At 49.8% G+C, this 23,491-nt stretch overlaps 1 protein-coding gene across 1 annotated transcript in view; it reads left to right on the top strand.

Moving 5' to 3' along the window:
• The window catches only part of LOC139757279 (uncharacterized), a 791,816-nt gene that overhangs the window by 137,228 nt on the left and 631,097 nt on the right, over positions 1-23,491 (top strand). The window contains exon 3 of the mRNA XM_071677629.1: positions 22,751-22,926. Coding sequence (XP_071533730.1) covers positions 22,751-22,926 — 176 coding nt within the window. The remainder of the gene's footprint in view (positions 1-22,750; positions 22,927-23,491) is intronic.

Genomic DNA, 23,491 nt, shown 5'->3' with positions numbered 1-23,491 from the left:
CTACATAAAACCAAACCGGAATATGCTTCTTGGTGACCGCATTTAAAAAGAGAGAGCTGATAGAGAAGGTCCATAGGGGGTCAACAAAGGAGGCACCAAAATTAAGGGACTTGAGGTACAGGGAAATACTAGAAGCCTTGAATTTGTCCATATTGGAAGATAGAAGAGTGAGGGTGAATTGATCACACTCTTTCAGTTTCTAAACGAAATTGATCACGTGTGAGGTGACCAGTTCTTCGAGAGATTTATGGATAGAGCAATCAGAGGACACAATATGAGAGTAAGCAAGAAGTATGTTGTAGTCTCCCGTGGTGTAGCGGTTAGCGTTCCCGACCGTGACGTATTCACGGGCCGCCCAGGGTTTAGCGGATAGGTTCGAATCCTGGTCACGGTAGTCGGTCCATAGTCAACCCAGCTGTTCATCCACCCTTGGGGGTTGGTCGATAAACTGGGTACTTATCTCAGGCTAATATATATATATATATATATATATATATATATATATATATATATAGCGGAAATGAGATGGCCTCGTTCCTGCAGAGGGTTATTACACCCTCCCTTTACCACCACCTATCCCTCCCTCCATGGCTTTCCCGCCCTCCACACCACCACGCCCTGCCTCCCTGACCACCACTCCCTCCCTCCCAGACTACCAAACTTTTTCTCGCCACCACCACTATTGGCAATCTTCCACTCCCTCCCTCCCAGACAACTATACCCTGAACGACGGATGGCATTGTTCAATGGTATGATCATTTATCCTGCCATTTTCCCTCTCCATTCCCCCTATATTGCTGGCACAACTTTCTCGTTCATATATCCCAAAAATGTTTCACTCCGGCAGCCAGCACTCCCTATCCAGCCAAGGAGATAGATGAAGTATTAGCAGCCGTGAATGGAGATGAATCATCATGCGTCTGGCAACTTCCTCGCCGTGTTTACAGACATGGGACAGATGGACGGGAAGGTGCGCCTCTTTTTAGAGTAGTCGTCTACCCCGTACCCGCACCCACAGCAACCGGTTCCTAATATCAACGGGTTTTTACACCCCTCAGGCAACCTCGTATGCTTCACGGAGCTGGTAGGTTATTGCCTTTGTACGGGAGACGCGGGGAGTAAACCCGCGCCCGGCCGCCTCATTTCTCCAAATTACAAACCTAAGCTTACGCTTGCTGCCTGGACAGTGTTGCCAAACCGTAGTGCTTTTAGAGCAGGGTCAGAAGGCTGCCGCCAAGACTGTCCGAGCCACGAAGATGGATGGTAGTCGTGGTTGTGCATACGCCGGTGTATCGTCATCAGCAGTAACAACTAGACCAGGAAAGCAACAAGTCATGGAAATACACATTATGTAATGCGGTGTTGACATACTGTCATCACAGTTGCCGCCACGACCTCAGGAAACAAAGGAAGTACAACACTAAGGCCAGGGACACCTCAAGGAAAGTACAGCAGCAAGGCTCAAAACTCCATAAGGAACACACAGAGAGTACAACACTAAGACTCATGATACCTTAAGGAAGAGGCTCACAGCACCTGTAAAGGGGAAAACAAATTAAGATTATTATTGTCTAAAAATGACGAAAACCTGAAGTGTTAAGTTGAAGGCCAGGCTGTCATATCCAGCGGTCGTGCTCGTAGGTCGTCCTGCTGACCTCAGGGGGTCGTTGTCTTGTCGTGTTCGAGGGTCGTCACGTCGTGCACGAGATAGCAGGAATGAAATTAGCCAGGTCACGTTATGTTACCTATGAAGCATTAACAAGGTCACACTATGTTAAAGTATTAAGTGTAAATTACGTATAAAACTTATTATAGCGAGTGATGAATTAGTATCCAGTGTCCATGTCACGTGTGTGTGTGTGTGTGTGTGTGTGTGTGCGCGTGTGTGCGTGTGTGTGTGTGTGTGTGTGTGTGTGTGTGTGTGTGTGTGCAGGACACCTCCAGTCGTGTACGCTGGCAGTGTTACACTTTGTTTACTTACCAATAATGGAATGGTTTCCACTAAGACCAGAGCTCCTAGCCAGGGCCAGCCTGACGCTCAGGTGGATGTGCGAGCAATCCACGTCATCCACATGCCTTCCTGCCATATGCCATCCACGTCATCCACCCACCTGCCATATGCCATCCACGTCATCCACCTGCCTGCCATATGCCATCCACGGCACCCACCCACCTGCCATATGCCATCCACGTCATCCACTTGCCTGCCGTATACCATCCACGTCATCCACCCCCCTGCCATATGCCATCCACGTCATCCACCCACCTTCCGTATGGCTCTTAAGAAGAACTTGCCGCTATTTTTGGCGTCCGTGATTTTCGTATGTGTATGATTCTGTGCGTCCGTGCTTTTCTCATGCTGAGCAGTGATGCGTGCGTGCGTGCGTGCCGATCTTGTCTACACGATATCTCCCGACTGGCTGGGTGGATAGAGAGCAGACGTGTGCCACAGACACAGCTGTACAACCTGGCCAAGTCTTCCGAGGTCGACGCAGCGAAGGTCAAGGTAGCAAAGTCTCGTGTTGTGAGTACATGTCGACTACAGGTATTGACTGATCTCTACGCCCTAGAGACATCATATGTTGGGGTCAAAGGTCATGAGTAAGAGGTCATGCGTGTGTCACAACAGCCCTTACTGCTTGTGTAGACAGTTCCCGATTCGTATAGGTCAGTGGCTGTTGACCCAAAGCTTGACCACGTACACGACATGTACAGGTCGAGGGTGACTGAAATTTGGACGTGGGGGGTCAAAGATCAAGGTGTCCAGCTCATGTTTACTACAGCGTTGCTAAAGGCCTGTGACCCAGGACTTGGGTTGTGTGGCATAATGAATTTCACGATTAGAAGAAATACAGAACATTTAACTTTGTATGTGTGTGTGTGTGTGTGTGTGTGTGTGAGAGAGAGAGAGAGAGAGAGAGAGAGAGAGAGAGAGAGAGAGAGAGAGAGAGAGAGAACAGCTACAATCTGGAGGGGTCCCAGCCCTTGCAGCCTCCCCCAGGGTGACGCCGCTGCCCGGCAGTCAGTTTCCATCCTGGCGGGAAATGGAGGAATTATCGGCAACTGTGTTTGTGTTGGGGGAGTAATTCATCGTACGTCAGGCAACATCCTCGCCTTGTGTATACTGAGAGGGGAGGTGACGCACGACACGCACGCACGTACGCACGCACGGACTGACCGGAGTATACGTTACAGATTAATGAAACGTGGGTCAGAAGGTCCGTAGATTTATCGTGTTAATTAAAACATTTTCTTTATTAGTGAAATGTGGGGTAGCGAGACGGTAGAGTTTTCCGTGCTGAGGTCCGTCCATTAGTGAGTTCGTTGACTTTAGTATTCGTGTAGAAACGTTCGTGTTCCTCCGAGAGTTATGTGAAGTGGTGGATGATATGAACGCAGACTGTGGCTGTGGTGGTGACGTGTTGTGGTGGCGGGGCGAACTGAAGGAACACAGGAAGTATATGTAGTACTAGTAAGGCTTAGAACACCTTAAGGAACACAGCAAGTACAGCAGTAAGGGTCAGAACACCTTAAATAACACAGTAAGTCCGGCAGTAATGCCCAGAACAGCACAAATGACCTCAGACACACACACACACACACACACACACACACACACACACACACACATTCGTTAGGCGACGTACACTTGCAGTGTGGTACGACCACACCGGCACACGTACCCCTGCAGGACGAATGATAATAAAGAAGTTAGACCCACGTAAACCCGCAAAACATATAAACTCACAAAACGACTGCACGTCCGTACATAAAACAGTTGCGTGAACAAACTTGTCCAAGCACGAAACCAGGAAATACACCTTATAAAAGAATGATGTAGAAACCCGCCTCCTCCCATGTTCAAAAAGAAAAAAGATAAATGAAACAAAACAGAATAAATAGATAAAAAAGATAAGAAAAAAGGTATATAAGCCATCCTTACGTGACGCTAGCATGGAAGTAGGCGGGAAGATCCATCCTCCGCCAGGGAAGATTACTCCACGTTCGTTGTGGCTCATCTCCGAGACAACATCCTATGCTGTGTAAGGAGGCGTCGTCCTATCGCCTTTAAGGTCTCTAAATAGGAAAACAAAAGTACTCTCTTCATTATTCACGGGACACGATCTAAACTGAAATGAAAAGGTTCTTCATCCCAGCTGACCCTAGTACCTGGGAACCAGACCAACGCTGACTCTAGCACCAGGGAATCAAACAAACACCGACTCCAGTACCAGGGAACCAGGCCAACACTGATCTAGTACCTGGGAACCAAGCCAACGCTGATCCTAGTACCAGGGAACCAGGCCAACACTGATCTAGTACCTGGGAACCAAGCCAACGCTGATCCTAGTACCAGGGAACCAGGCCAACACTGATCTAGTACCTGGGAACCAAGCCAACGCTGATCCTAGTACCAGGGAACCAGGCCAACGCTGATCCTAGTACCAGGGAACCAGGCCAACACTGATCCTAGTACCAGGGAACCAGGCCAACACTGATCCTAGTACCAGGGAACCAGGCCAACACTGATCTAGTACCTGGGAACCAAGCCAACGCTGATCCTAGTACCAGGGAACCAGGCCAACACTGATCTAGTACCTGGGAACCAGGCCAACACTGATCTAGTACCTGGGAACCAAGCCAACACTGATCTAGTACCAGGGAACCAAGCCAACGCTGATGCTAGTACCAGGGAACCAGGCCAACACTGATCTAGTACCTGGGAACCAGGCCAACACTGATCTAGTACCTGGGAACCAGGCCAACACTGATCTAGTACCAGGGAACCAGTCCAACACTGATCTAGTACCTGGGAACCAAGCCAACGCTGATCTAGTACCAGGGAACCAGGCCAACACTGATCTAGTACCTGGGAACCAAGCCAACGCTGATGCTAGTACCAGGGAACCAGGCCGACATTGACGTAGTACCTGGGAACCAGTGCTGACCCCATCTCAGGAACTCAACATCCCAGTAGCGGCAGCAGCTGTGGCCTCAGCTATGGGACAGACTCCAGGCGTGGCACAGACGCTAAGAGTAGTACAGACACCAAGTGTGGTACAGACACCAGATGTGGTACAGACACCAGGTGTGCTACAGACACCAAGTGTGCTACAGACACCAGGTGTGCTACAGACACCAAGTGTGCTACAGACACCAGGTGTGCTACAGACACCAGGTCTGGTAGACACACCAGGTGTGCTATAAACACCAAGTATGGTACAGACACTAGGTGATACAAACACCAGGTGTGGTACAGACACTAGGTGATACAAACACCAGGTGTGGTACAGACTCCTCATGTGTTACAAAGGACAAGGGCGGTACAGATGCTTAATGGCACTGAATCCAGATATAGTGTTGACAGCACGTGTGGTACAGATGCCAAGTGTGGTACACATACCATGTGTAGCATAGACACGACGTGGTACAGACGACATGTGTGGCAGAGGCGTTAGATGTACAGACACTCGGTATGGTACAGACGCCAGGTGTGGGACAGACGCCAGGTGTGGTACAGACGCCAGGTGTGGTACAGACGCCAGGTGTAGTATAAACGGCAGGTGTAGTATAAACGCAGGTGTGGTACAGATGCCAAGTGTGGTACAGACGCCAGATGCGGTAGGGAGTGTATCATAGTACTGCATTATGTGTGGAATGCACGGCACCACTACACTGTGTGGAGGGTGTCCCGTACTACTACACTGTATGGTGAGTGTATCTAACCACTACACTGTATGGAGAGTGTATTATGACACTACACTGCATGGAGAATGTACCGGGCCACTACGCTGTTCGGGAAGTGTGCTGGGCCTGTACACTATGTGGAGAGTGTGTCGTGCTACTACACTCTGTGGCGAGTGTACCAGGCCAGTACACTGAGTGTACTACACTGGTGACAGAACGAGTAATCGAAGGTTTGGTCGACGACGCTGAGTGTGGGTTCTCAACACCACCAAACATGTACGCCAGGACACATGATGTTTGTGTTGACGTCATGACCTGGAGCCAACGTCTTGACCTGGGGTTGACGTCTTGACATGGGGCTGACGTCTTAACCTGGGGTTGACTCTTGACGTTGGGCTGATGTCTTGACATGGGCCTGATGTCTTGACCTGGGGCTGACTTCTTGACCTGGGGCTGACGTCATGACCTGGGGTTGCCTCTTGACCTGAGACTGACGTCTTGACCTGGGCCTGATATCTTGACCTGGAGCTGGCCTCTTGACCTAGGGCTGACGTCTTGACCTGGGGTTGACGTCTTGACCTGGGGCAGACGTCTTGACCTGGGGCTGATGTTTTGACCTGGGGCATACGCCTTGACCTGGGGCTGACATCTTGACCTGGGCCTGATGTCTTGACCTGGGGCTGACGTCTTGAACTGATGTTGACGTCTTGAACTGGGGCTGACGTCTTGACCTGGGGTTGACGTCTTGACCTGGGGCTGACCTCTTGACCTGGGGCTGACCTCTTGACCTGGGGTTGACGTCTTGACCTGGGGCTGACGTCTTGAACTGGGGCTGACGTCTTGACCTGGGGCAGACGTCTTGACCTGGGGCTGACGTCTTGACCTGGGGCAGACGTCTTAAACTTGGGCTGACGTCTTGACCTGGGGCAGACGTCTTAAACTTGGGCTGACGTCTTGACCTGGGTGGGGCTGACGTCTTTTACATGGGGCTTATGTTGACATGGGACTGACAGGACGGTCTTGGGGTGGCGCTTTCCGCTTCTTGAACAAGGCACAGAAAATGGCGTCTGATGCTCTCTGGAGTAGCTTATTAATGACGGGCCTCGAACCCTGAGCCTCATTAAGAGGAGAGCGTTTATTAGTTCCCCTCATCCCCTGCCATGTTGGATGGCCCTCAGGCCGGATGCTGACGAGCGACTTATGGTGGCCGAGGGGAAATGGGGCAAGACGAGGGGGCCCTGATGGTTGGGGCAGGATGAGGGGGGGCCCTGATGGTTGGGGCAGGACGAGGGGGCCCTGATGGTTGGGGCAGGACGAGGGGGCCCTGATGGTTGGGGCAGGATGAGGGGGCCCTGATGGTTGGGGCAGGACGAGAGGGCCCTGATGGTTGGGGCAGGACGAGGGGGCCCTGATGGTTGGGGCAGGATGAGGGGGCACTGATGGTTGGGGCAGGATCAGGGGGCACTGATGGTTGGGGCAGGACGAGGGGGCCCTGATGGTTGGGGCAAGACGAGGGGGCCCTGATGGTTGGGGCAGGACGAGGGGGCCCTGATGGTTGGGGCAGGATGAGGGGGCCCTGATGGTTGGGGCAGGATGAGGGGGCCCTGATGGTTGGGGCAGGATGAGGGGCCCTGATGGTTGGGGCAGGACGAGGGACCCTGATGATTGGGGCGGGACGAGGGGCCCCATCAGGGAAGGTATGGGTTGGGAGGATGATCGGCAGGAGAAGACTGTGTCCAGAATGGGAGCATGGCTGGGGCCAGCCAAGGGGGGGAGGTGTTTGCCTCCCTAACATGCTCCCCGTCCGTCAGCTGCTGATACACTATGGTGGATACATATGTTGCCGGGGACACGTTATGTGTGCAGCATGTCCTGGGACACGTTATGTACGCAGTATGCGTCCTGGGACACGTTATGTATGCAACATGTGTCCTGGGACACGTTATGTACGCAGCATGTGTCCTGGGACACGTTATGTACGCAACATGTGTCCTTGGACACGTTATGTACGCAACATGTGTCCTGGGACACGTTATGTACGCAACATGTGTCCTGGGACACGTTATGTATGCAGCATGCGTCCTGGGACACGTTATGTATGCAACATGTGTCCTGGGACACGTTATGTACGCAACATGTGTCCTGGGACACGTTATGTGTACAGTAGCCACTAAGGACTCGGGATACAGATGTGTCTCCTGTATCACACACACCAGCTGGACTTTCCCGCCTTACTGAGGTAGCGCCTGGAACACACGACTGAGCATTCCAGGAAAAAGATATAAACCTTTTACTTTGCCCGTATTTGTTTGTTTTTCTCTCAGTGAGAATACAGGAGGGGAGGTTTTCCAGAATCCCGGTCCTCTTAGTCGTCTTCCATGATACGTAAGTTGTATATGTCCTCCTCCTCCTCCTCCTCCTCCTCCTCCTCCTCCTCCTCCTCCTCCTCCTCCTCCTCCTTCACCTCCTCCTCCTCCTCCTTCACCACCTCCTCCTTCACCTCCTCCTCCTCCTCCTCCTCCTCCTCCTCCTCCTCCTCCTCCTCCTCTTCCTCCTCCCCGGGTCAGATATGAGGGTAGTTATCATGTTAAATATTTTCATGTTAAATCCAGAGGGACGGTAAGAAGCGAGTCGCCTCCCAGATCCACCCTCCCCCTCATTGTCTCCCCCGGGGGCGTCTTGTGCCTGGGGCAGCCCGTCCACAGCCGGGCGGGTGGGACGGCTCGTCAACACCTGTCTCCATCACCCGACCAACCTTGACAGGAATACTGTCTCAGGGACAGGCAGAGGCAGGCGAGTTAGTCAGGCCTGTCCATACTGACGTCAGGTGTTAGGGAGGAATATCGTCCTGAGAGAGAGAGAGAGAGAGAGAGAGAGAGAGAGAGAGAGAGAGAGAGAGAGAGAGAGAGAGAGAGAGAGAGAGAGAGAGAGTACTGTACTGGTACACACGATAGTACGGCTCTCTCTCTGGTCAATATTAGTACAGTGTACTGTATGTGTTGGTCTCCCAGTCTGTAATATAGCGTGGAAACCCCAGGGTAGGAGATGGCTCTCTCTCTCTCTCTCTCTCTCTCTCTCTCTCTCTCTCTCTCTCTCTCTCTCTCTCTCTCTCTCTCTCTCTCTCTCTCCTTAGGTATCGAGAGGGTAAATGACGGCTGCTCAGCGAGCCATCGCTTCAGTGGTCGTCGAGTGTCACTCCTCTGATCCAGGTAGCTGTCTTTTCTTCCCGCCTCACCCACACCACCTGGGTCGCTGTCATGAAGCCCTCAGACTCGCACGCACACCCCACACTCACTCATACACACTAACACTCGACAACGCACGCTCATACACACTAACACTCGACAGCGCACGCTCATACACACTAACACTCGACAACGCACGCTCATACACACTAACACTCGACAGCGCACGCTCATACACACTAACACTCGACAACGCACACTCGTACATCCTGATATTCTCGACTAGATTTTCCCGTGCGGTGCGCGGTAGCCCGCCCTTACGACAGTACCACGGTCGAGGTCTGTACTCTCCTCTCCTCCTCACAGCCATAGACATCATCCATAAGGACGGAGTTACCTCTGTCACGCATCGTGAATTGATGCTTAATGTCGAGATAAACCGTAGGTCTCATCTCGAGCGACTCCTCTTCCCTCCTCTTCCTCCTCCATTCCCTTACACTATCACCTCCCCCCCCTCCTTACTGGCCGGCCCTTCACTTGAACCACATCATCAGCACCACCACCACACTATTTGATCCTCGACCCGTATCCGTCACCCCCTGAACCATCACCTTTTGAAGCACCAGCCCTGGTATACCACCAGCCCTGAAACACCGACCCTGAACCACCAGCCCTGAACCACCAGCCCTGAACCACCAGCCCTGAACCACCAGCCCTGAACCACCAGCCCTGAACTACCGACCCTGAACCACCGGCCCTGAACCACCGGCCCTGAACCACCAGCCCTGAACCACCAGCCCTGAACCACCGGCCCTGAATCATTACGTCTTGAGTCATCAGCTATGGACAGTTTACCATAACACATTTATTTATTTCTCTTGCTTGTACGTGACTTGTCAGTGTGTTGGTATGCAGGTGGTGGCCACCGTTGGTAACGCTGTGGTTGACGTCAACAGCTGACGGTATTGTGGGGGTCCCCCCCCACATCTCTCTCTCTCTCTCTCTCTCTCTCTCTCTCTCTCTCTCTCTCTCTCTCTCTCTCTCTCTCTCTCTCTCTCTCTCTCTCTAGCGGGAGCGGGGATGGAGGCAAAACCCAGTTGCTTGGTTTCTTTGTGATGTGTTGCGGTGTGTGTGTGTGTGGGGAGAGAGAGAGAGAGAGAGAGAGAGAGAGAGAGAGAGAGAGAGAGGATGGGGGAGGGGGGACGGTGGTCTCCGGTCAGGGGTTCGTTAGAATTGATTGGTTGGACGTCTTTATCCCTATGTTTTCCCCTGCACTTCAACCCCCCCTCCCCCACCTCCCCATCGCGGTCTCCCGTCTCCTCCCTTCCATTTTCTATATATATATATATATATATATATATATATATATATATATATATATATATATATATTTATTTATTTATTTATTTATTTATTTTGCTTTGTCGCTGTCTCCCGCGTTTGCAAGGTAGCGCAAGGAAACAGACGAAAGAAATGGCCCAACCCACCCCCATACACAATGTATATACATATACGTCCACACACGCAAATATACACACCTATACATCTCAATGTACACATATATATACACACACAGACACATACATATATACCCATGCACACAATTCACACTGTCTGCCTTTATTCATTCCCATCGCCACCTCGCCACACATGGAATACCATCCCCCTCCCCCCTCATGTGTGCAAGGTAGCACTAGGAAAGACAACAAAGGCCCCATTCGTTCACACTCAGTCTCTAGCTGTCATGCAATAATGCCCGAAACCACAGCTCCCTTTCCACATCCAGGCCCCACACAACTTTCCATGGTTTACCCCAGACGCTTCACATGCCCTGATTCAATCCACTGACAGCACGTCAACCCCGGTATATCACATCGATCCAATTCACTCTATTCCTTGCCCTCCTTTCACCCTCCTGCATGTTCAGGCCCCGATCACACAAAATCTTTTTCACTCCATCTTTCCACCTCCAATTTGGTCTCCCACTTCTCCTCGTTCCCTCCACCTCCGACACATATATCCTCTTGGTCAATCTTTCCTCACTCATTCTCTCCATGTGCCCAAACCATTTCAAAACACCCTCTTCTGCTCTCTCAACCACGCTCTTTTTATTTCCACACATCTCTCTTACCCTTACAGTACTTACTCGATCAAACCACCTCACACCACACATTGTCCTCAAACATCTCATTTCCAGCATATCCACCCTCCTGCGCACAATTCTATCCATAGCCCACGCCTCGCAACCATACAACATTGTTGGAACCACTATTCCTTCAAACATAGCCATTTTTGCTTTCCGAGATAATGTTCTCGACTTCCACTCATTCTTCAAGGCTCTCAGAATTTTCGCCCCCTCCCCCACCGTATGATTCACTTCCGCTTCCATGGTTCCATCCGCTGCCAGATCCACTCCCAGATATCTAAAACACTTTACTTCCTCCAGTTTTTCTCCATTCAAACTTACCTCCCAATTGACTTGACCCTCAACCCTACTGTACCTAATAACCTTGCTCTTATTCACATTTACTCTTAACTTTCTTCTTTCACACACTTTACCAAACTCAGTCACCAGCTTCTGCAGTTTCTCACATGAATGAGCCACCAGCGCTGTATCATCAGCGAACAACAACTGACTCCCTTCCCAAGCTCCCTCATCCCCAACAGACTTCATACTTGCCCCTCTTTCCAAAACTCTTGCATTCACCTCCCTAACAACCCCATCCATAAACAAATTAAACAACCATGGAGACATCACACACCCCTGCCACAAACCTACATTCACTGAGAACCAATCACTTTCCTCTCTTCCTACACGTACACATGCCTTACATCCTCGATATATATATATATATATATATATATATATATATATATATATATATATATATATATATATATTGTTTCCCTTTCGTAATGGTTCCCTCGGCTTCACCAGTAGAAGCAGCTGTGGTGGGCGGTCATGGAGATTCCCCCACATCACTTCGCTCGGACGTTTAGGGACTGAATGTGTCCACCAACAACTGGAAACTCGCCAAAGCAGTTCGCTCATCGTTTGACTAATTAACCGTGGAATGATGTGACCGGAAGTCGTGTGGTCGTAAACTGTTTGCCGCCGCTCTGTGTCGTGCATGGTGTACCTTGACCTGTGCCGGTCGTGTTGCTGTGGTCGTGTGGCGTCGTATGACACGCAGGATTGACCACCAGAGGGTATGAGACGTCTAGTGAATGACTTTGATTCAAACTTCCATCTTAACCTTGGGATAGTCCCCCCCTCAAAGAGAATATAGAAAATGGAATATGTGTTGAGAGGCTTTTACTATCCTGCGTAAATTATGAAAGAAAATGGACTGTCCGTCTCTTTGTCTTGTCTACATAGACACATGACACACACACACACACACCTGACTGCTCCCACACCCTCCTCGACACACACCCGACCTGGGCCAGTAATGACACCCCTGTAAACAAGCAATCATTTTAAACATCCCGAGCCAGGTTTAGGACAAGCGAATCTTACCACACGTCATCTGTCTACTTATCTACCCTTTATCTACTCCTTCACACAAGATACTGAAAATAGAATGATTTTTCCAGTTCCTCAGTTTTACCGACGCACACATCATCATCTGACTACACCTCCCTGCGGTTGCAGGAGAATTAACCCCCAGAAACGTCACTCCCCATATGTCACACCTTCAATCTAATCTTAGTATCTTCGTGGCATTTTTTTTCTTTCATCTTAGGCTGATAATGACAACTTCTCGATATATATATATACACTGAGGCAGGTGGTGCAGGCCTCCGTGGTGTGGTGGTCAGCGTTGATGACCGTCGTGCATTCGCCGACCACCCGGGGTCAAGCGCAGATGTTCGAATCCTGGTTGCGGCAGTAAGCCCACAGTCAACCCAGCTGTTCATCCTTCCTTAGGGATTGATCGGTAAATTGATCACCTGGCTTGATTAGGACATTCAGTTGGCCGTGTCGTGTCAACAGAAGCAACACCTGGAGAGGTGGGTAAGGAGTTGTTGATGTAAGATGTTTCAAGATTCGTCTTGAGTCATCCACAGGCCACACTGGGTGGGTCGGTGGGTCGGTCTGCCGGTCGGTGGGTCGGTCGGTGGGTCGTAGCTCTAATAACTTTGTTAAATCTTGAGTGGACGTGTCTTGTGTGGACATGGAAATAACCATGGGATACTGAGTGACACGACCCGGAGGTGGAGATGTGTACGAGGGATGAGATGTATTTGGCCACAGTCTTGAGAGGTTCCCTCACTTGACCAAGTGTCTGACGTTACGTTATCCCGACACCTCTACGTTGCAGGGACGAGTCATGTCCTTGCCTCAGTCGTCCCCACCGTCGTACGGGACGACAAGACTTCCAGCAATCTGGAACAGATGACGTGCGACCATCAGGAAGTGTTCTCCCACAACCTGGTCACAAGTCATACACCGACTGCAGCCACTCACAGCACACTGAAAACATATTTCTGGACACCGATAGATTATTGTAGGGAATTAATTTACCAGTTATGAGGTGTATGAGGAGTGAAGTTACCTGGGGTGAAGATGCCGTGCTGAAAGTACTGACATCTGATTACCAGGATTGGAATTCCCGGTCATCCACCCGCCCAGCGTCACCCTTGACTCTGTGTTGGTTATCATGGTGGTGAGGAGGAGTGTTGGAGCTGATACATGATCGTCTACGGTTCCAGTACTCACCACACTGAATGATACCCTCTCACGCAGCCTCCTCTGGTGTGGATGTTATAATACTGCTACATCATCTTGCTGCAGAGAATCTCTGATGTTTGTTTCTGCATTCGATGTTGAACTTACGTCATCCTCGAAGGTGACGTTTGTCTTATGTATTTCCGGTCTTCATTCATTCTCCCTTTTTTTTTGTTCTTCTTTATCAAAATTGCTCTTAGCCTCATTTATTTCTCTCCTTATGTCTTCTTCATGGGTCGGGTATTTCAATCTCTTTTTCCTTTTTTATGTTCACCTTATACACGATAGAGAGTTGGCTTTATTTCATCAGGTACAGAGTCATCTACTAAACTGAACCTCATTATTGTCCTGTCATCTACGTCTGTGTCTGGGGGGGGTCGGTATTGGTTCCTCTGGGGTGAAGGTTTGCTGACGTAACCCGCAGATGAGGACGCGGTAGAGAGAGGGAGAGAGAGAGAGAGAGAGAGAGAGAGAGAGAGAGGACACACGGTTCTGGGACAAAAGGCTGAGAGAGAGTCAATGGGTGGAGTGGGGGGCGGCCTGGAGGCTGGACCACACAACTGACACTCCCCCGGGGCAGGCAGGCAGGCAGGTTGCCGGCCCCCACTACTACGGAACCCCAGGTTACTGTACTGAATAACCGGGGGGGGGGGGGGGATGCAGTGCTGCGGCAGGGGAATAGTGTTGGAGGTAAGGTGGCAGAATAGTGTTATAGGTAAGGTTGCAGTGTTGGGGGGGTAAGGTGGCAGAGTACTGTTGGAGATGAGGAGGAAGTGTAATGTTCGAGATGAGGATGGAGGGAAGTACTGGAGATGAGCTGGGAGGGTAGTGTTGGAGATGAGCTCGGAGGGTAGTGTTGGAGATGAGCTCGGAGTGAATTGTTGGGGTGAATTGGGAGGGCAGTGTTGGAGATGAGCTGGGATGGCAGTGTTGGAGATGGGTCAGGAGGGTAGTGGTGAGGATGAGTTGGGACAGTAGTGTTGGAGATGAGGTGGAAGGGTAGTGTTGGAGGTGAGGTGAGAGGGGGCAGTGTTGGAGAAGAGATGGGGGTGGGGGGGGGAGTAGTGCTAGGGAATGGCGGAGGAAGGGAGAAAGTAAAGAAGGTAAGTGATCAAAGGTAAAGAATGTGGAATCCCTTGGGAGGAGGGTGGAAGATGCCTGGGATTGTGAGGGACACGAAGGTAATTGAGATGGACGGAATTGAAATCAACGGCCAAAAGTTCAGATCCACATCTGATGATGATCCTTGTGAGAATGGTGACAAGAGACGGCCTGGTGATGCGAGGCACGGGACACCACCACCAACCAGAGAGAGAGAGAGAGAGAGAGAGAGAGAGAGAGAGAGAGAGAGGGACGACAAAGCCGCGCGATACAAAGAGAGGAAGGGAGTTGAAAATAAACATGGAGGAAGTGAGGTGCGCGCTACGGGCACGACAAGGACGGCTGACCCAGGGGACGGCCAGGGTATACCACTGGCAGGGGTCAGGACCTGGCTTAACCACCACTGGCAGGGGTCAGGACCTGGCTTAACCACCACTGGCAGGGGTCAGGACCTGGCTTAACCACCACTGGCAGGGGTCAGGACCTGCCCTTATTGGCAGGGGGTCAGGTCGTGGACACTAACCCAGACTGGTTGCATGACCCAGTCCTTACGCTGTTCCTAATAATTATGTTGTTCGAGACCGACCCCAGGACGCTTGAGGACGACGCTCCGACCCTTAGCTACGATGGCCTGACCTTAAAGATCTACAATTTATATAGTTTGTTAAAGAAAAAAAATAAGTAATGCTTTTTGCTATTGTGCATCCAGCATGATTTCTTCCCGTCATTTAGCTAGATCTTCAATGAGAGTTTAACTCAGTCTATGTTTATCACTGCGCTAACAGTCGGCGATTCTGTCCATATTTACAGTAACATAAATTCATATTTTTCAGACACAGAAACATTTTTGAATTAACGAAAAATTGGTTACGGTCGAAAAACCTTGACCTAGAAGGACGCGGCACTGTGGCCAGGTGTAGCAGCTAAATCCGGCTGGATTACCTGCCTGAGCGGCCGCTTCGAGAATCCTATAACTGAAAAAAACAAAAAAGAAAACAGAATAGACCCAGCAAACTGCCTGGGGAACACCTGATGCTGACGACCACTGGGGCATCCAGGAATGATGTACGTAAGGCCACCAAGAAAATGGGAAGACACTGGAGGAGGCTGAAGCAAACAGAGAGTACGAGGATGGGAACCACTGGAGAGAAGTGTTGGTGAGACGGAATAGTGTAAGATTCAAAGTCTAGTTGGCGTTCTGATGAGGATCATTAAAGTGGGTGGTGCTGGGGAGGGAGGAAGGTGAGGGCATCACCCGACCTGAACACACAGTCACATGGGTCTGGAGGTAAACAAGAGAGCCTTAACGTCTGCTGATGACCCCCCCGGGCCACACGATATTACACCACACGTTATTATCTTGTGGTCGGCGCTGTTGCTAACCCCCCCCCCCCCCCCCCCCCCCCCCGCCTTGCCCCTGGGACACAGGCGGATGGAGCTAGCCTGCCAGTGGTGTTGGACGGGGGGGAGGAGGAGGAGGAGGAGGAAGACGTGGCATGAGAGACATAAAGTTGTAGATGTGGACTCTCGTCTGGTCAACCTGGGGTTGTTTATGGTCGCAAGCCTCAGTCATAGGGATAATGGAAGAGGAAATTGGAGTCTAGAATACAGACAGAGGAGCACTGTTTGGCACTGTTTTCCCCCGACGATGGAGCACTGTCGGAGGCTGTCTCGCCCGTCTCTTACGGACAGACCTGAGGATGATGGTGTACTGTACAGCGACCCGTTGTACCCGTGCCACGCCCAGGGCCTGCCTGATCCACACAGCACCACTCACCTGCACTTTGTTATCAGTTAATTTGATGATTTAGTGAAAGAACCACAAATGCTTTATAAAGCAACACATCATGAGGCAACACACCGGAAGGCAACGCATCATATGGCAACGCACCAGAAGGCAACGCATTATAAGGCAGCACACCAGAAGGCAACACATCATATGGCAACGCACCAGAAGGCAACACATCATATGGCAACGCACCAGAAGCATCGTTGATAGGAAGTTTGCCCACTAATGTACCGAAGTTACAGACTTAAGAATTGTTCGTGTATCATGTACACACACACACTGACTACCACCACTCAGGCAGACCATGTGCACCAGTGTGTGTTCCTGAACGTAAGTTTGCCGTCTTTCCCGAGAGAGTGAAGCCTCACTGCTCGTACGCTGTCATACAAACGTGTCATAGTGGCCTGTGGTCTGTGGTTACTGGGATGTACACAGACCACCGACTCTGTTAAATCATTCTGGTTTCTGGTAATTCATTCCTCCTGCGCTTGTCATCAGACCCAACCTCCTGTAGAGTAACCCTCACCACAAACATATCATTACCTCCTGCGACTGTTCAGTTACCCCACGACGTATAATACCCTCATGAGTTACTGGTAAGACGATCATAATATTTTCTCCCAGTAATAACCTCACCTTCGCAGTACGTCAGCAGCTGGGGGTACAAAGGCCCCTTACGTCATGAAGACACACAACAGGTGGAAGGTGAGCATGTATGATCCTGGATATTAAGGCATTACCGAGCAGTACCTTCCTTTAATATGACATTTACGTTGACCTTTTTTATGTGTAGCTTAGACAACACGGGTAAATGAAGCCTTAAACAAATTCATCTTGTTAAAGGCTATATTCATATACCCTGGCCTGAGCCAGGTACTCATTTCATCGATCAACCCATTCGGGTGGATGAAGAGCTATACTGACTGTGGACCGACTGCTGTTACCAAGATTCGGACCTATGCGCTCGACCCTGGACTGCCCGTGAATGCGTCACGGTCAGGGACGCTAACCGCTACACCACAAAGGTCCATTGGCTGATATATTTGAAATTATTTTTCCCACATGTGTCACCTTAATAATATTTGATGTATCTCAGCTTGATCCTGGTTACCACGACCATAACTGTGTTCTCTTTGAAAACATCAATAACACGACACTTGAGGCTGACGTGTCACACGACCCTTAAACACGATGGTCCAACCCTTGTGTACGGTAGCCTGGTCTTTAACCTGACCCATAAAAGTTAACTCATCATTATAAACCTGATCCTTGTATTTACCTGGTCCTTGTATTTACCTGGTCCTTGTATTTACGTGATCCTTGTATTTACCTGGTCCTTGTATTTACCTGGTCCTTGTATTTACGTGATCCCCGTATTTACCTCATCCTTGTATTTACCTGGTCCTTGTATTTCCCTGATCCTTGTATTCGTAATAAGACTGAATGTAAGATCATTTTTTGCGTCGCTTATCGAGGCAGTGCGGTAATAGATAACCTAGACGAACACTTGCATGTTTTCTCAAACAACACCAAATATATACCTAGAGCCAGGCGACATTTGAGCAGACGTGTTAAGCGTAATCATGGTATATTATCGTTCACATTACGTGGTTGACATCCATGTGGGGAATGGATTGCCTCTGAGGACTGTCATCAGTCTGGGCGGAGCGTGAACAGCACATCCACCCCGTGCGTGCTGGCCTGGCCTGGTGTGCCAGTGGTCTGGCCCCGCGTCCGCGTCTGCTCAATTTTGGATGATGCATTGTTCGTGGAGAAAACCTGGCCATCCTCTGATTCCAGACGAAAAATACATTTTGCTTGAAGTGTTCTGGCGTTTGTAGGTCTGTAGGGCGTTAACCTGAGAGTTTTTTTTTTTCGTTTTTATTATAAGTCTGTCACTGTACCGAGACTTTTGTATTATCTGGTCACTGTACCGAGACTTCTGTATTATCTGGTCACTGTACCGAGACTTCTGTATTATCTGGTCACTGTGCCGAGACTTCTGTATTATCTGGTCACTGTGCCGAGACTTCTGTATTATCTGGTCACTGTGCCGAGACTTCTGTATTATCTGGTCACTGTGCCGAGACTTCTGTATTATCTGGTCACTGTACCGAGACTTCTGTATTATCTGGTCACTGTACCGAGACTTCTGTATTATCTGGTCACTGTACCGAGACTTTGTATTATCTGGTCACTGTACCGAGACTTCTGTATTATCTGGTCACTGTACCGAGACTTCTGTATTATCTGGTCACTGTACCGAGACTTCTGTATTATCTGGTCACTGTACCGAGACTTCTGTATTATCTGGTCACTGTACCGAGACTTCTGTATTATCTGGTCACTGTACCGAGACTTCTGTATTATCTGGTCACTGTACCGAGACTTCTGTATTATCTGGTCACTGTACCGAGACTTTGTATTATCTGGTCACTGTACCGAGACTTCTGTATTATCTGGTCACTGTACCGAGACTTCTGTATTATCTGGTCACTGTACCGAGACTTCTGTATTATCTGGTCACTGTACCGAGACTTCTGTATTATCTGGTCACTGTACCGAGACTTCTGTATTATCTGGTCACTGTACCGAGACTTCTGTATTATCTGGTCACTGTACCGAGACTTCTGTATTATCTGGTCACTGTACCGAGACTTTGTATTATCTGGTCACTGTACCGAGACTTCTGTATTATCTGGTCACTGTGCCGAGACTTCTGTATTATCTGGTCACTGTGCCGAGACTTCTGTATTATCTGGTCACTGTGCCGAGACTTCTGTATTATCTGGTCACTGTGCCGAGACTTCTGTATTATCTGGTCACTGTACCGAGACTTCTGTATTATCTGGTCACTGTACCGAGACTTCTGTATTATCTGGTCACTGTACCGAGACTTTGTATTATCTGGTCACTGTACCGAGACTTCTGTATTGTCTGGTCACTGTACCGAGACTTCTGTATTATCTGGTCATTGTGCCGAGACTTCTGTATTATCTGGTCATTGTGCCGAGACTTCTGTATTATCTGGTCACTGTACCGAGACTTCTGTATTATAGATATTTACTACTGTATTTATCATCGTCTGTATGGTGGGGAGAAATGATGTATACGCGATAGTCAAGGCTTCGTATAGAGAAGTTAATTCCCTTATCAGGACTGGTCACCTTTGACCTCACTTATGACGGTCAGGTCGAAGGTCACAGCATCATGCTCAAGGGTCATACCGTTATGGTCAAGGGTCGTGCTGTCATGCTCAGGGGTCGCACCGTCATACTTAAGGGTCGTACCGTCATGCACAGGGGTCGTGCCGTCATGCACAAGGGTCGTACCGTCATGCAGAAGGGTCGTACCGTCATGCTCAAGGGTCGTAGGGACATGCTTAAGGGTCGTGCCGTCATGCGCAAGGATCATACAGTCGTGTTCAGAGGATCTCTCAGTATAGATCATTCCACCCTTAATAAGGGTAAAACTCGACCGTATTGTCCGCACACAGAGCACAGTGCCCCGGGCTTGATGTACAGAAGGAGGAGGAGGAGGAGGAGGAGGTATATTGGTGGACACGTTGGGAGGGAGTCCCCCAGACAGACGCCTTCCTTAAACATCGTCTGGTATGGCCGGCCAGGCTGGCCTGCCTGGCTGGGAATAATGTGGTGGAGCGGAGGTACGTGTACACTGTGTCGGGCCATTTACGGCTCGCATGACAGGGTTATCTGTGGTGGGCTACGTGTGGCTCCGTCCCATGTGGAACTGTTGTCCCGAGTTGAGCACGTGTGTGTGTGTTAAACCCTCGAACACGACGGTACGATCCTCGAGCACGACGGTGCGATGCTCGAGAACGACGGTACGATCCTCGAGCACGACGGTGCGCTCTTTGGGACACGATGGTACTGCATCCTGTGAGCTTAACCCTGCGATATGATCGCGTGACCTCGTACCGTCGTGCTGAAGGGACCGATGTGTGAAGCTGTGACCAATCACAGGTTCTCTCCACAGTACCCGACGCAGCGCCCTCTCTCTCGTGTTGCTCGGAAAGAGAATTAGATTGGTGTAGGTGGGAGGTGTCAGGCAGCACTGCAGGGATACGAAGCAATACACACACACACGCTCTGTCATTTTACTTCTCTCTATCGTCGTTACGTTTATGGAGTGAAGTCATACATCTAGCGCTGTGGTAGTCAAAATTCAGTCTTTGACGTTACTTTTTTGACGTAGACAAGAGTCAGGCACAACACTGACGTAACATTTCCATAAATGGTCACCAGTACACCGTCTTCCTTGGATTACACGACTGTACAGTGACGTGTAGAATATCATCATTGCCCTGTGTACCTGTGGGGGTGATGGAGTCTCCATTAGGTTGGGGTCGATGTCTGTTAGGAGGGAGGGTTGTGGAGATCCTAGAACAAGTGTTTGGTCCTTGTACTGATTGTGTGGTTAGAGGGCTAGTGTGGTCCCAGTTGAGATGTGTGTAGTCCCACTACAGATATTCGGTCCTAGTAGGGAGGTGTGGTCCCAGTAGGGAGGTGTGGTCCCAGTAGGGAGGTGTGGTCCCAGTAGGGAGGTGTGGTCCCAGTAGGGAGGTGTGGTCCCAGTGGGGATGTGAATACGCTCAGCTGGGACATATAGTCAGATACTCTTATGACCACACTTCCTTGTGCGCCTCTGCTGCCAGTGTGAGGGAGGGCTCAGGCGGTAGTGTATTGGCCCCTCCCAATACCCCAGCTAACGCAGGGATTATCCCGTCCCGTCCCCTGCCCTTAGAGCAATCGATTCCATTGTAGGCTGTTGACAACAGCCGCCCAGGTTGGTACTACCGCCCTGACTGAGGAGGGTTAAAGTGGTGCCCGGAACCATCTTACACCATCCATGTCAGGATTGCTGGTCTTTCTCTCACTCAGTCTCATCAGAACTGGACGACCGCGCAAAGCCTGCCGCCTTCTCCTTACAAGCACCAGACACCTACTCACACCTCATTTATTATCGTTACATTAAATTTCTTTCCATCTCTTGTCTGCCCAGGTGTTTTAGATTTAGATATGATAGAGTCCAACTAACCTCTGGCCCCAAGTCCCCGGCATCATAGGGTGCTAAAAATCCCCGGGTTTTCGCCTGACTCGACTGTCAATGAGAGGGAGGGATCTGGCAGTAGTAGTACTGGCCCCCTACCACGACCTTTCGCTCTCTGACAGACCTGCCTCTTCCTCTGTTCACTATACCAACATTCGTGGTCTCTCCAGTAACTTCCCTTGTGTTGTATACCCTATTTCTAGTACCTCCTCTAATTTCTTGCTTCTCTCTTGAGACCCACTTGGCTAATGATGTTCCCACTGTCTTCCTTTTAGATATCGTAATTTCTTTTCTTCTGAGCAGTTACTCCATTTATACAAAAGACTGATTCGTCCTTGTATCGAGTACTGCTCTCACATATTGCGGTGCTTCTAACTCTGCATCCTTACTTGACAGAGTTGAATCGAAAGCGGCTCGACTTATAAAACTCTCCCTGACTCAAAAATTGACCCGCTTGCCCTACGCCGAATGTTAGTTTATTTTCCCTCTTCTATTGGTATTATTTTGGTTTTTGCTCGCGAGAGCTGGCTGCTTATTTGCCCCCACCACGAGCTAGACCAAGCAATACTCGGCAAGCTGCTGCGTCACATGATTACTGTGTGCCCGTTGGCAACTCGAGGGTAGGCCATTTTGATAACTGTTTCTCTCCCTACACCTCGAAGGCTTGCAACTCTCTACCCTCTCATGCCTTTCTCAATAACTATGACCTGACAGATTTTAAAAGACAACTTTTTCACTTCCAAAATTCTTGAATACTTTCCCTTGTCTCTTCTTATCCCCTTTCATAATCCTGTCTTCATATCAAATAAGGCCCGGCCTTGATGTGGACTTTAGTCTGTGACTGGAGCCTCCAACGTAGACAAGACAAGTAACTCGCCTTTCCTCTTCTGTATTCACCAGTAACTCATCTCATCGCAATATTCACCAGTGAATCCTTTTTCCTGATATTTACAACTCATCTCCCCCGTAATGTTCGCCAGTAACTTATCTTTCCTCGCTTATATTCACCATTGTGAGTAAGGTATTTGTGCGAGTAAGAAGGGAGGAGGGTGAATGGTACCAAGTGAAGGTAGGTGTGCGCCAAGGGTGTGTGAGATGCCACCACGGCTGTTCAGTCTGTATATGGTTATTCACCAGTAACTCATCTGTCCAGAAGTCATTAATGTGCCCCTTCCTCCCCGGCAGAACCCATTGAGGAGCTGGACCTGCTGCAGGCCATCGCGGTGCCCTTCGCCGACCCCTCGACGCAGTACTTCGTCACGGGGTTCGACGGGTTCCCGGCCTTTGGGTTCAAGGCGGGCGCCAGCATCAAGCACCCGTATCGGCTTTTCCTGCCAGAGAGGCTCTACAGAGAGTTCTCGGTGAGTTGACGTCTAGAGGCGACGGTGTGTGTGTGTGTGTGTGTGTGTGACATTATTGTCTTCCTCTGCTGTTGCAATGCGCCTTCATTGACTAATACGTCATGTACTACTGCTACTTCTACTACTACACCTCTGCTTCTACTGGACTTCTCTTTCATATGCTTGAACGTCATCTACTTCTACTTCATCTACTGCCACTACTACTACTTCATCTACTCCCATTACTGTTTCATCTACTACCACTAGTGCCTCATGTATTACCACTACTACTTTATCTACTGCCACTACTTCTGCTTCATTTACTGCCACTGTTTCAGTTTCATCATCTACTACCACTGCTTCATCCACTGACACTGCTGTTGCTGCTGCTTTCCAGCACACACTTTCAAAACTTACATCACCATGACTCTGTGTTACCATGAGCATCTGAATTCCTCCAGTTCACATCTTATAAAGGCAGTTTCTCATCATCAATACGTCACCATGTCTCAGAAGTGCATGTTTTACTGCGTCATGTTCCCTCCTGGTTGTTCCTTCGTTGTCATGATGGTACGGTCGTTTTGGA

Source organism: Panulirus ornatus, chromosome 2 (genome assembly GCF_036320965.1).
Source record: "Panulirus ornatus isolate Po-2019 chromosome 2, ASM3632096v1, whole genome shotgun sequence".
In the NCBI taxonomy this organism is placed as follows: Eukaryota; Metazoa; Arthropoda; class Malacostraca; order Decapoda; family Palinuridae; genus Panulirus; species Panulirus ornatus.
The sequence above is the reverse complement of the archived record's forward strand: the minus strand, read 5'-3'. Positions and strand labels throughout refer to the sequence as shown.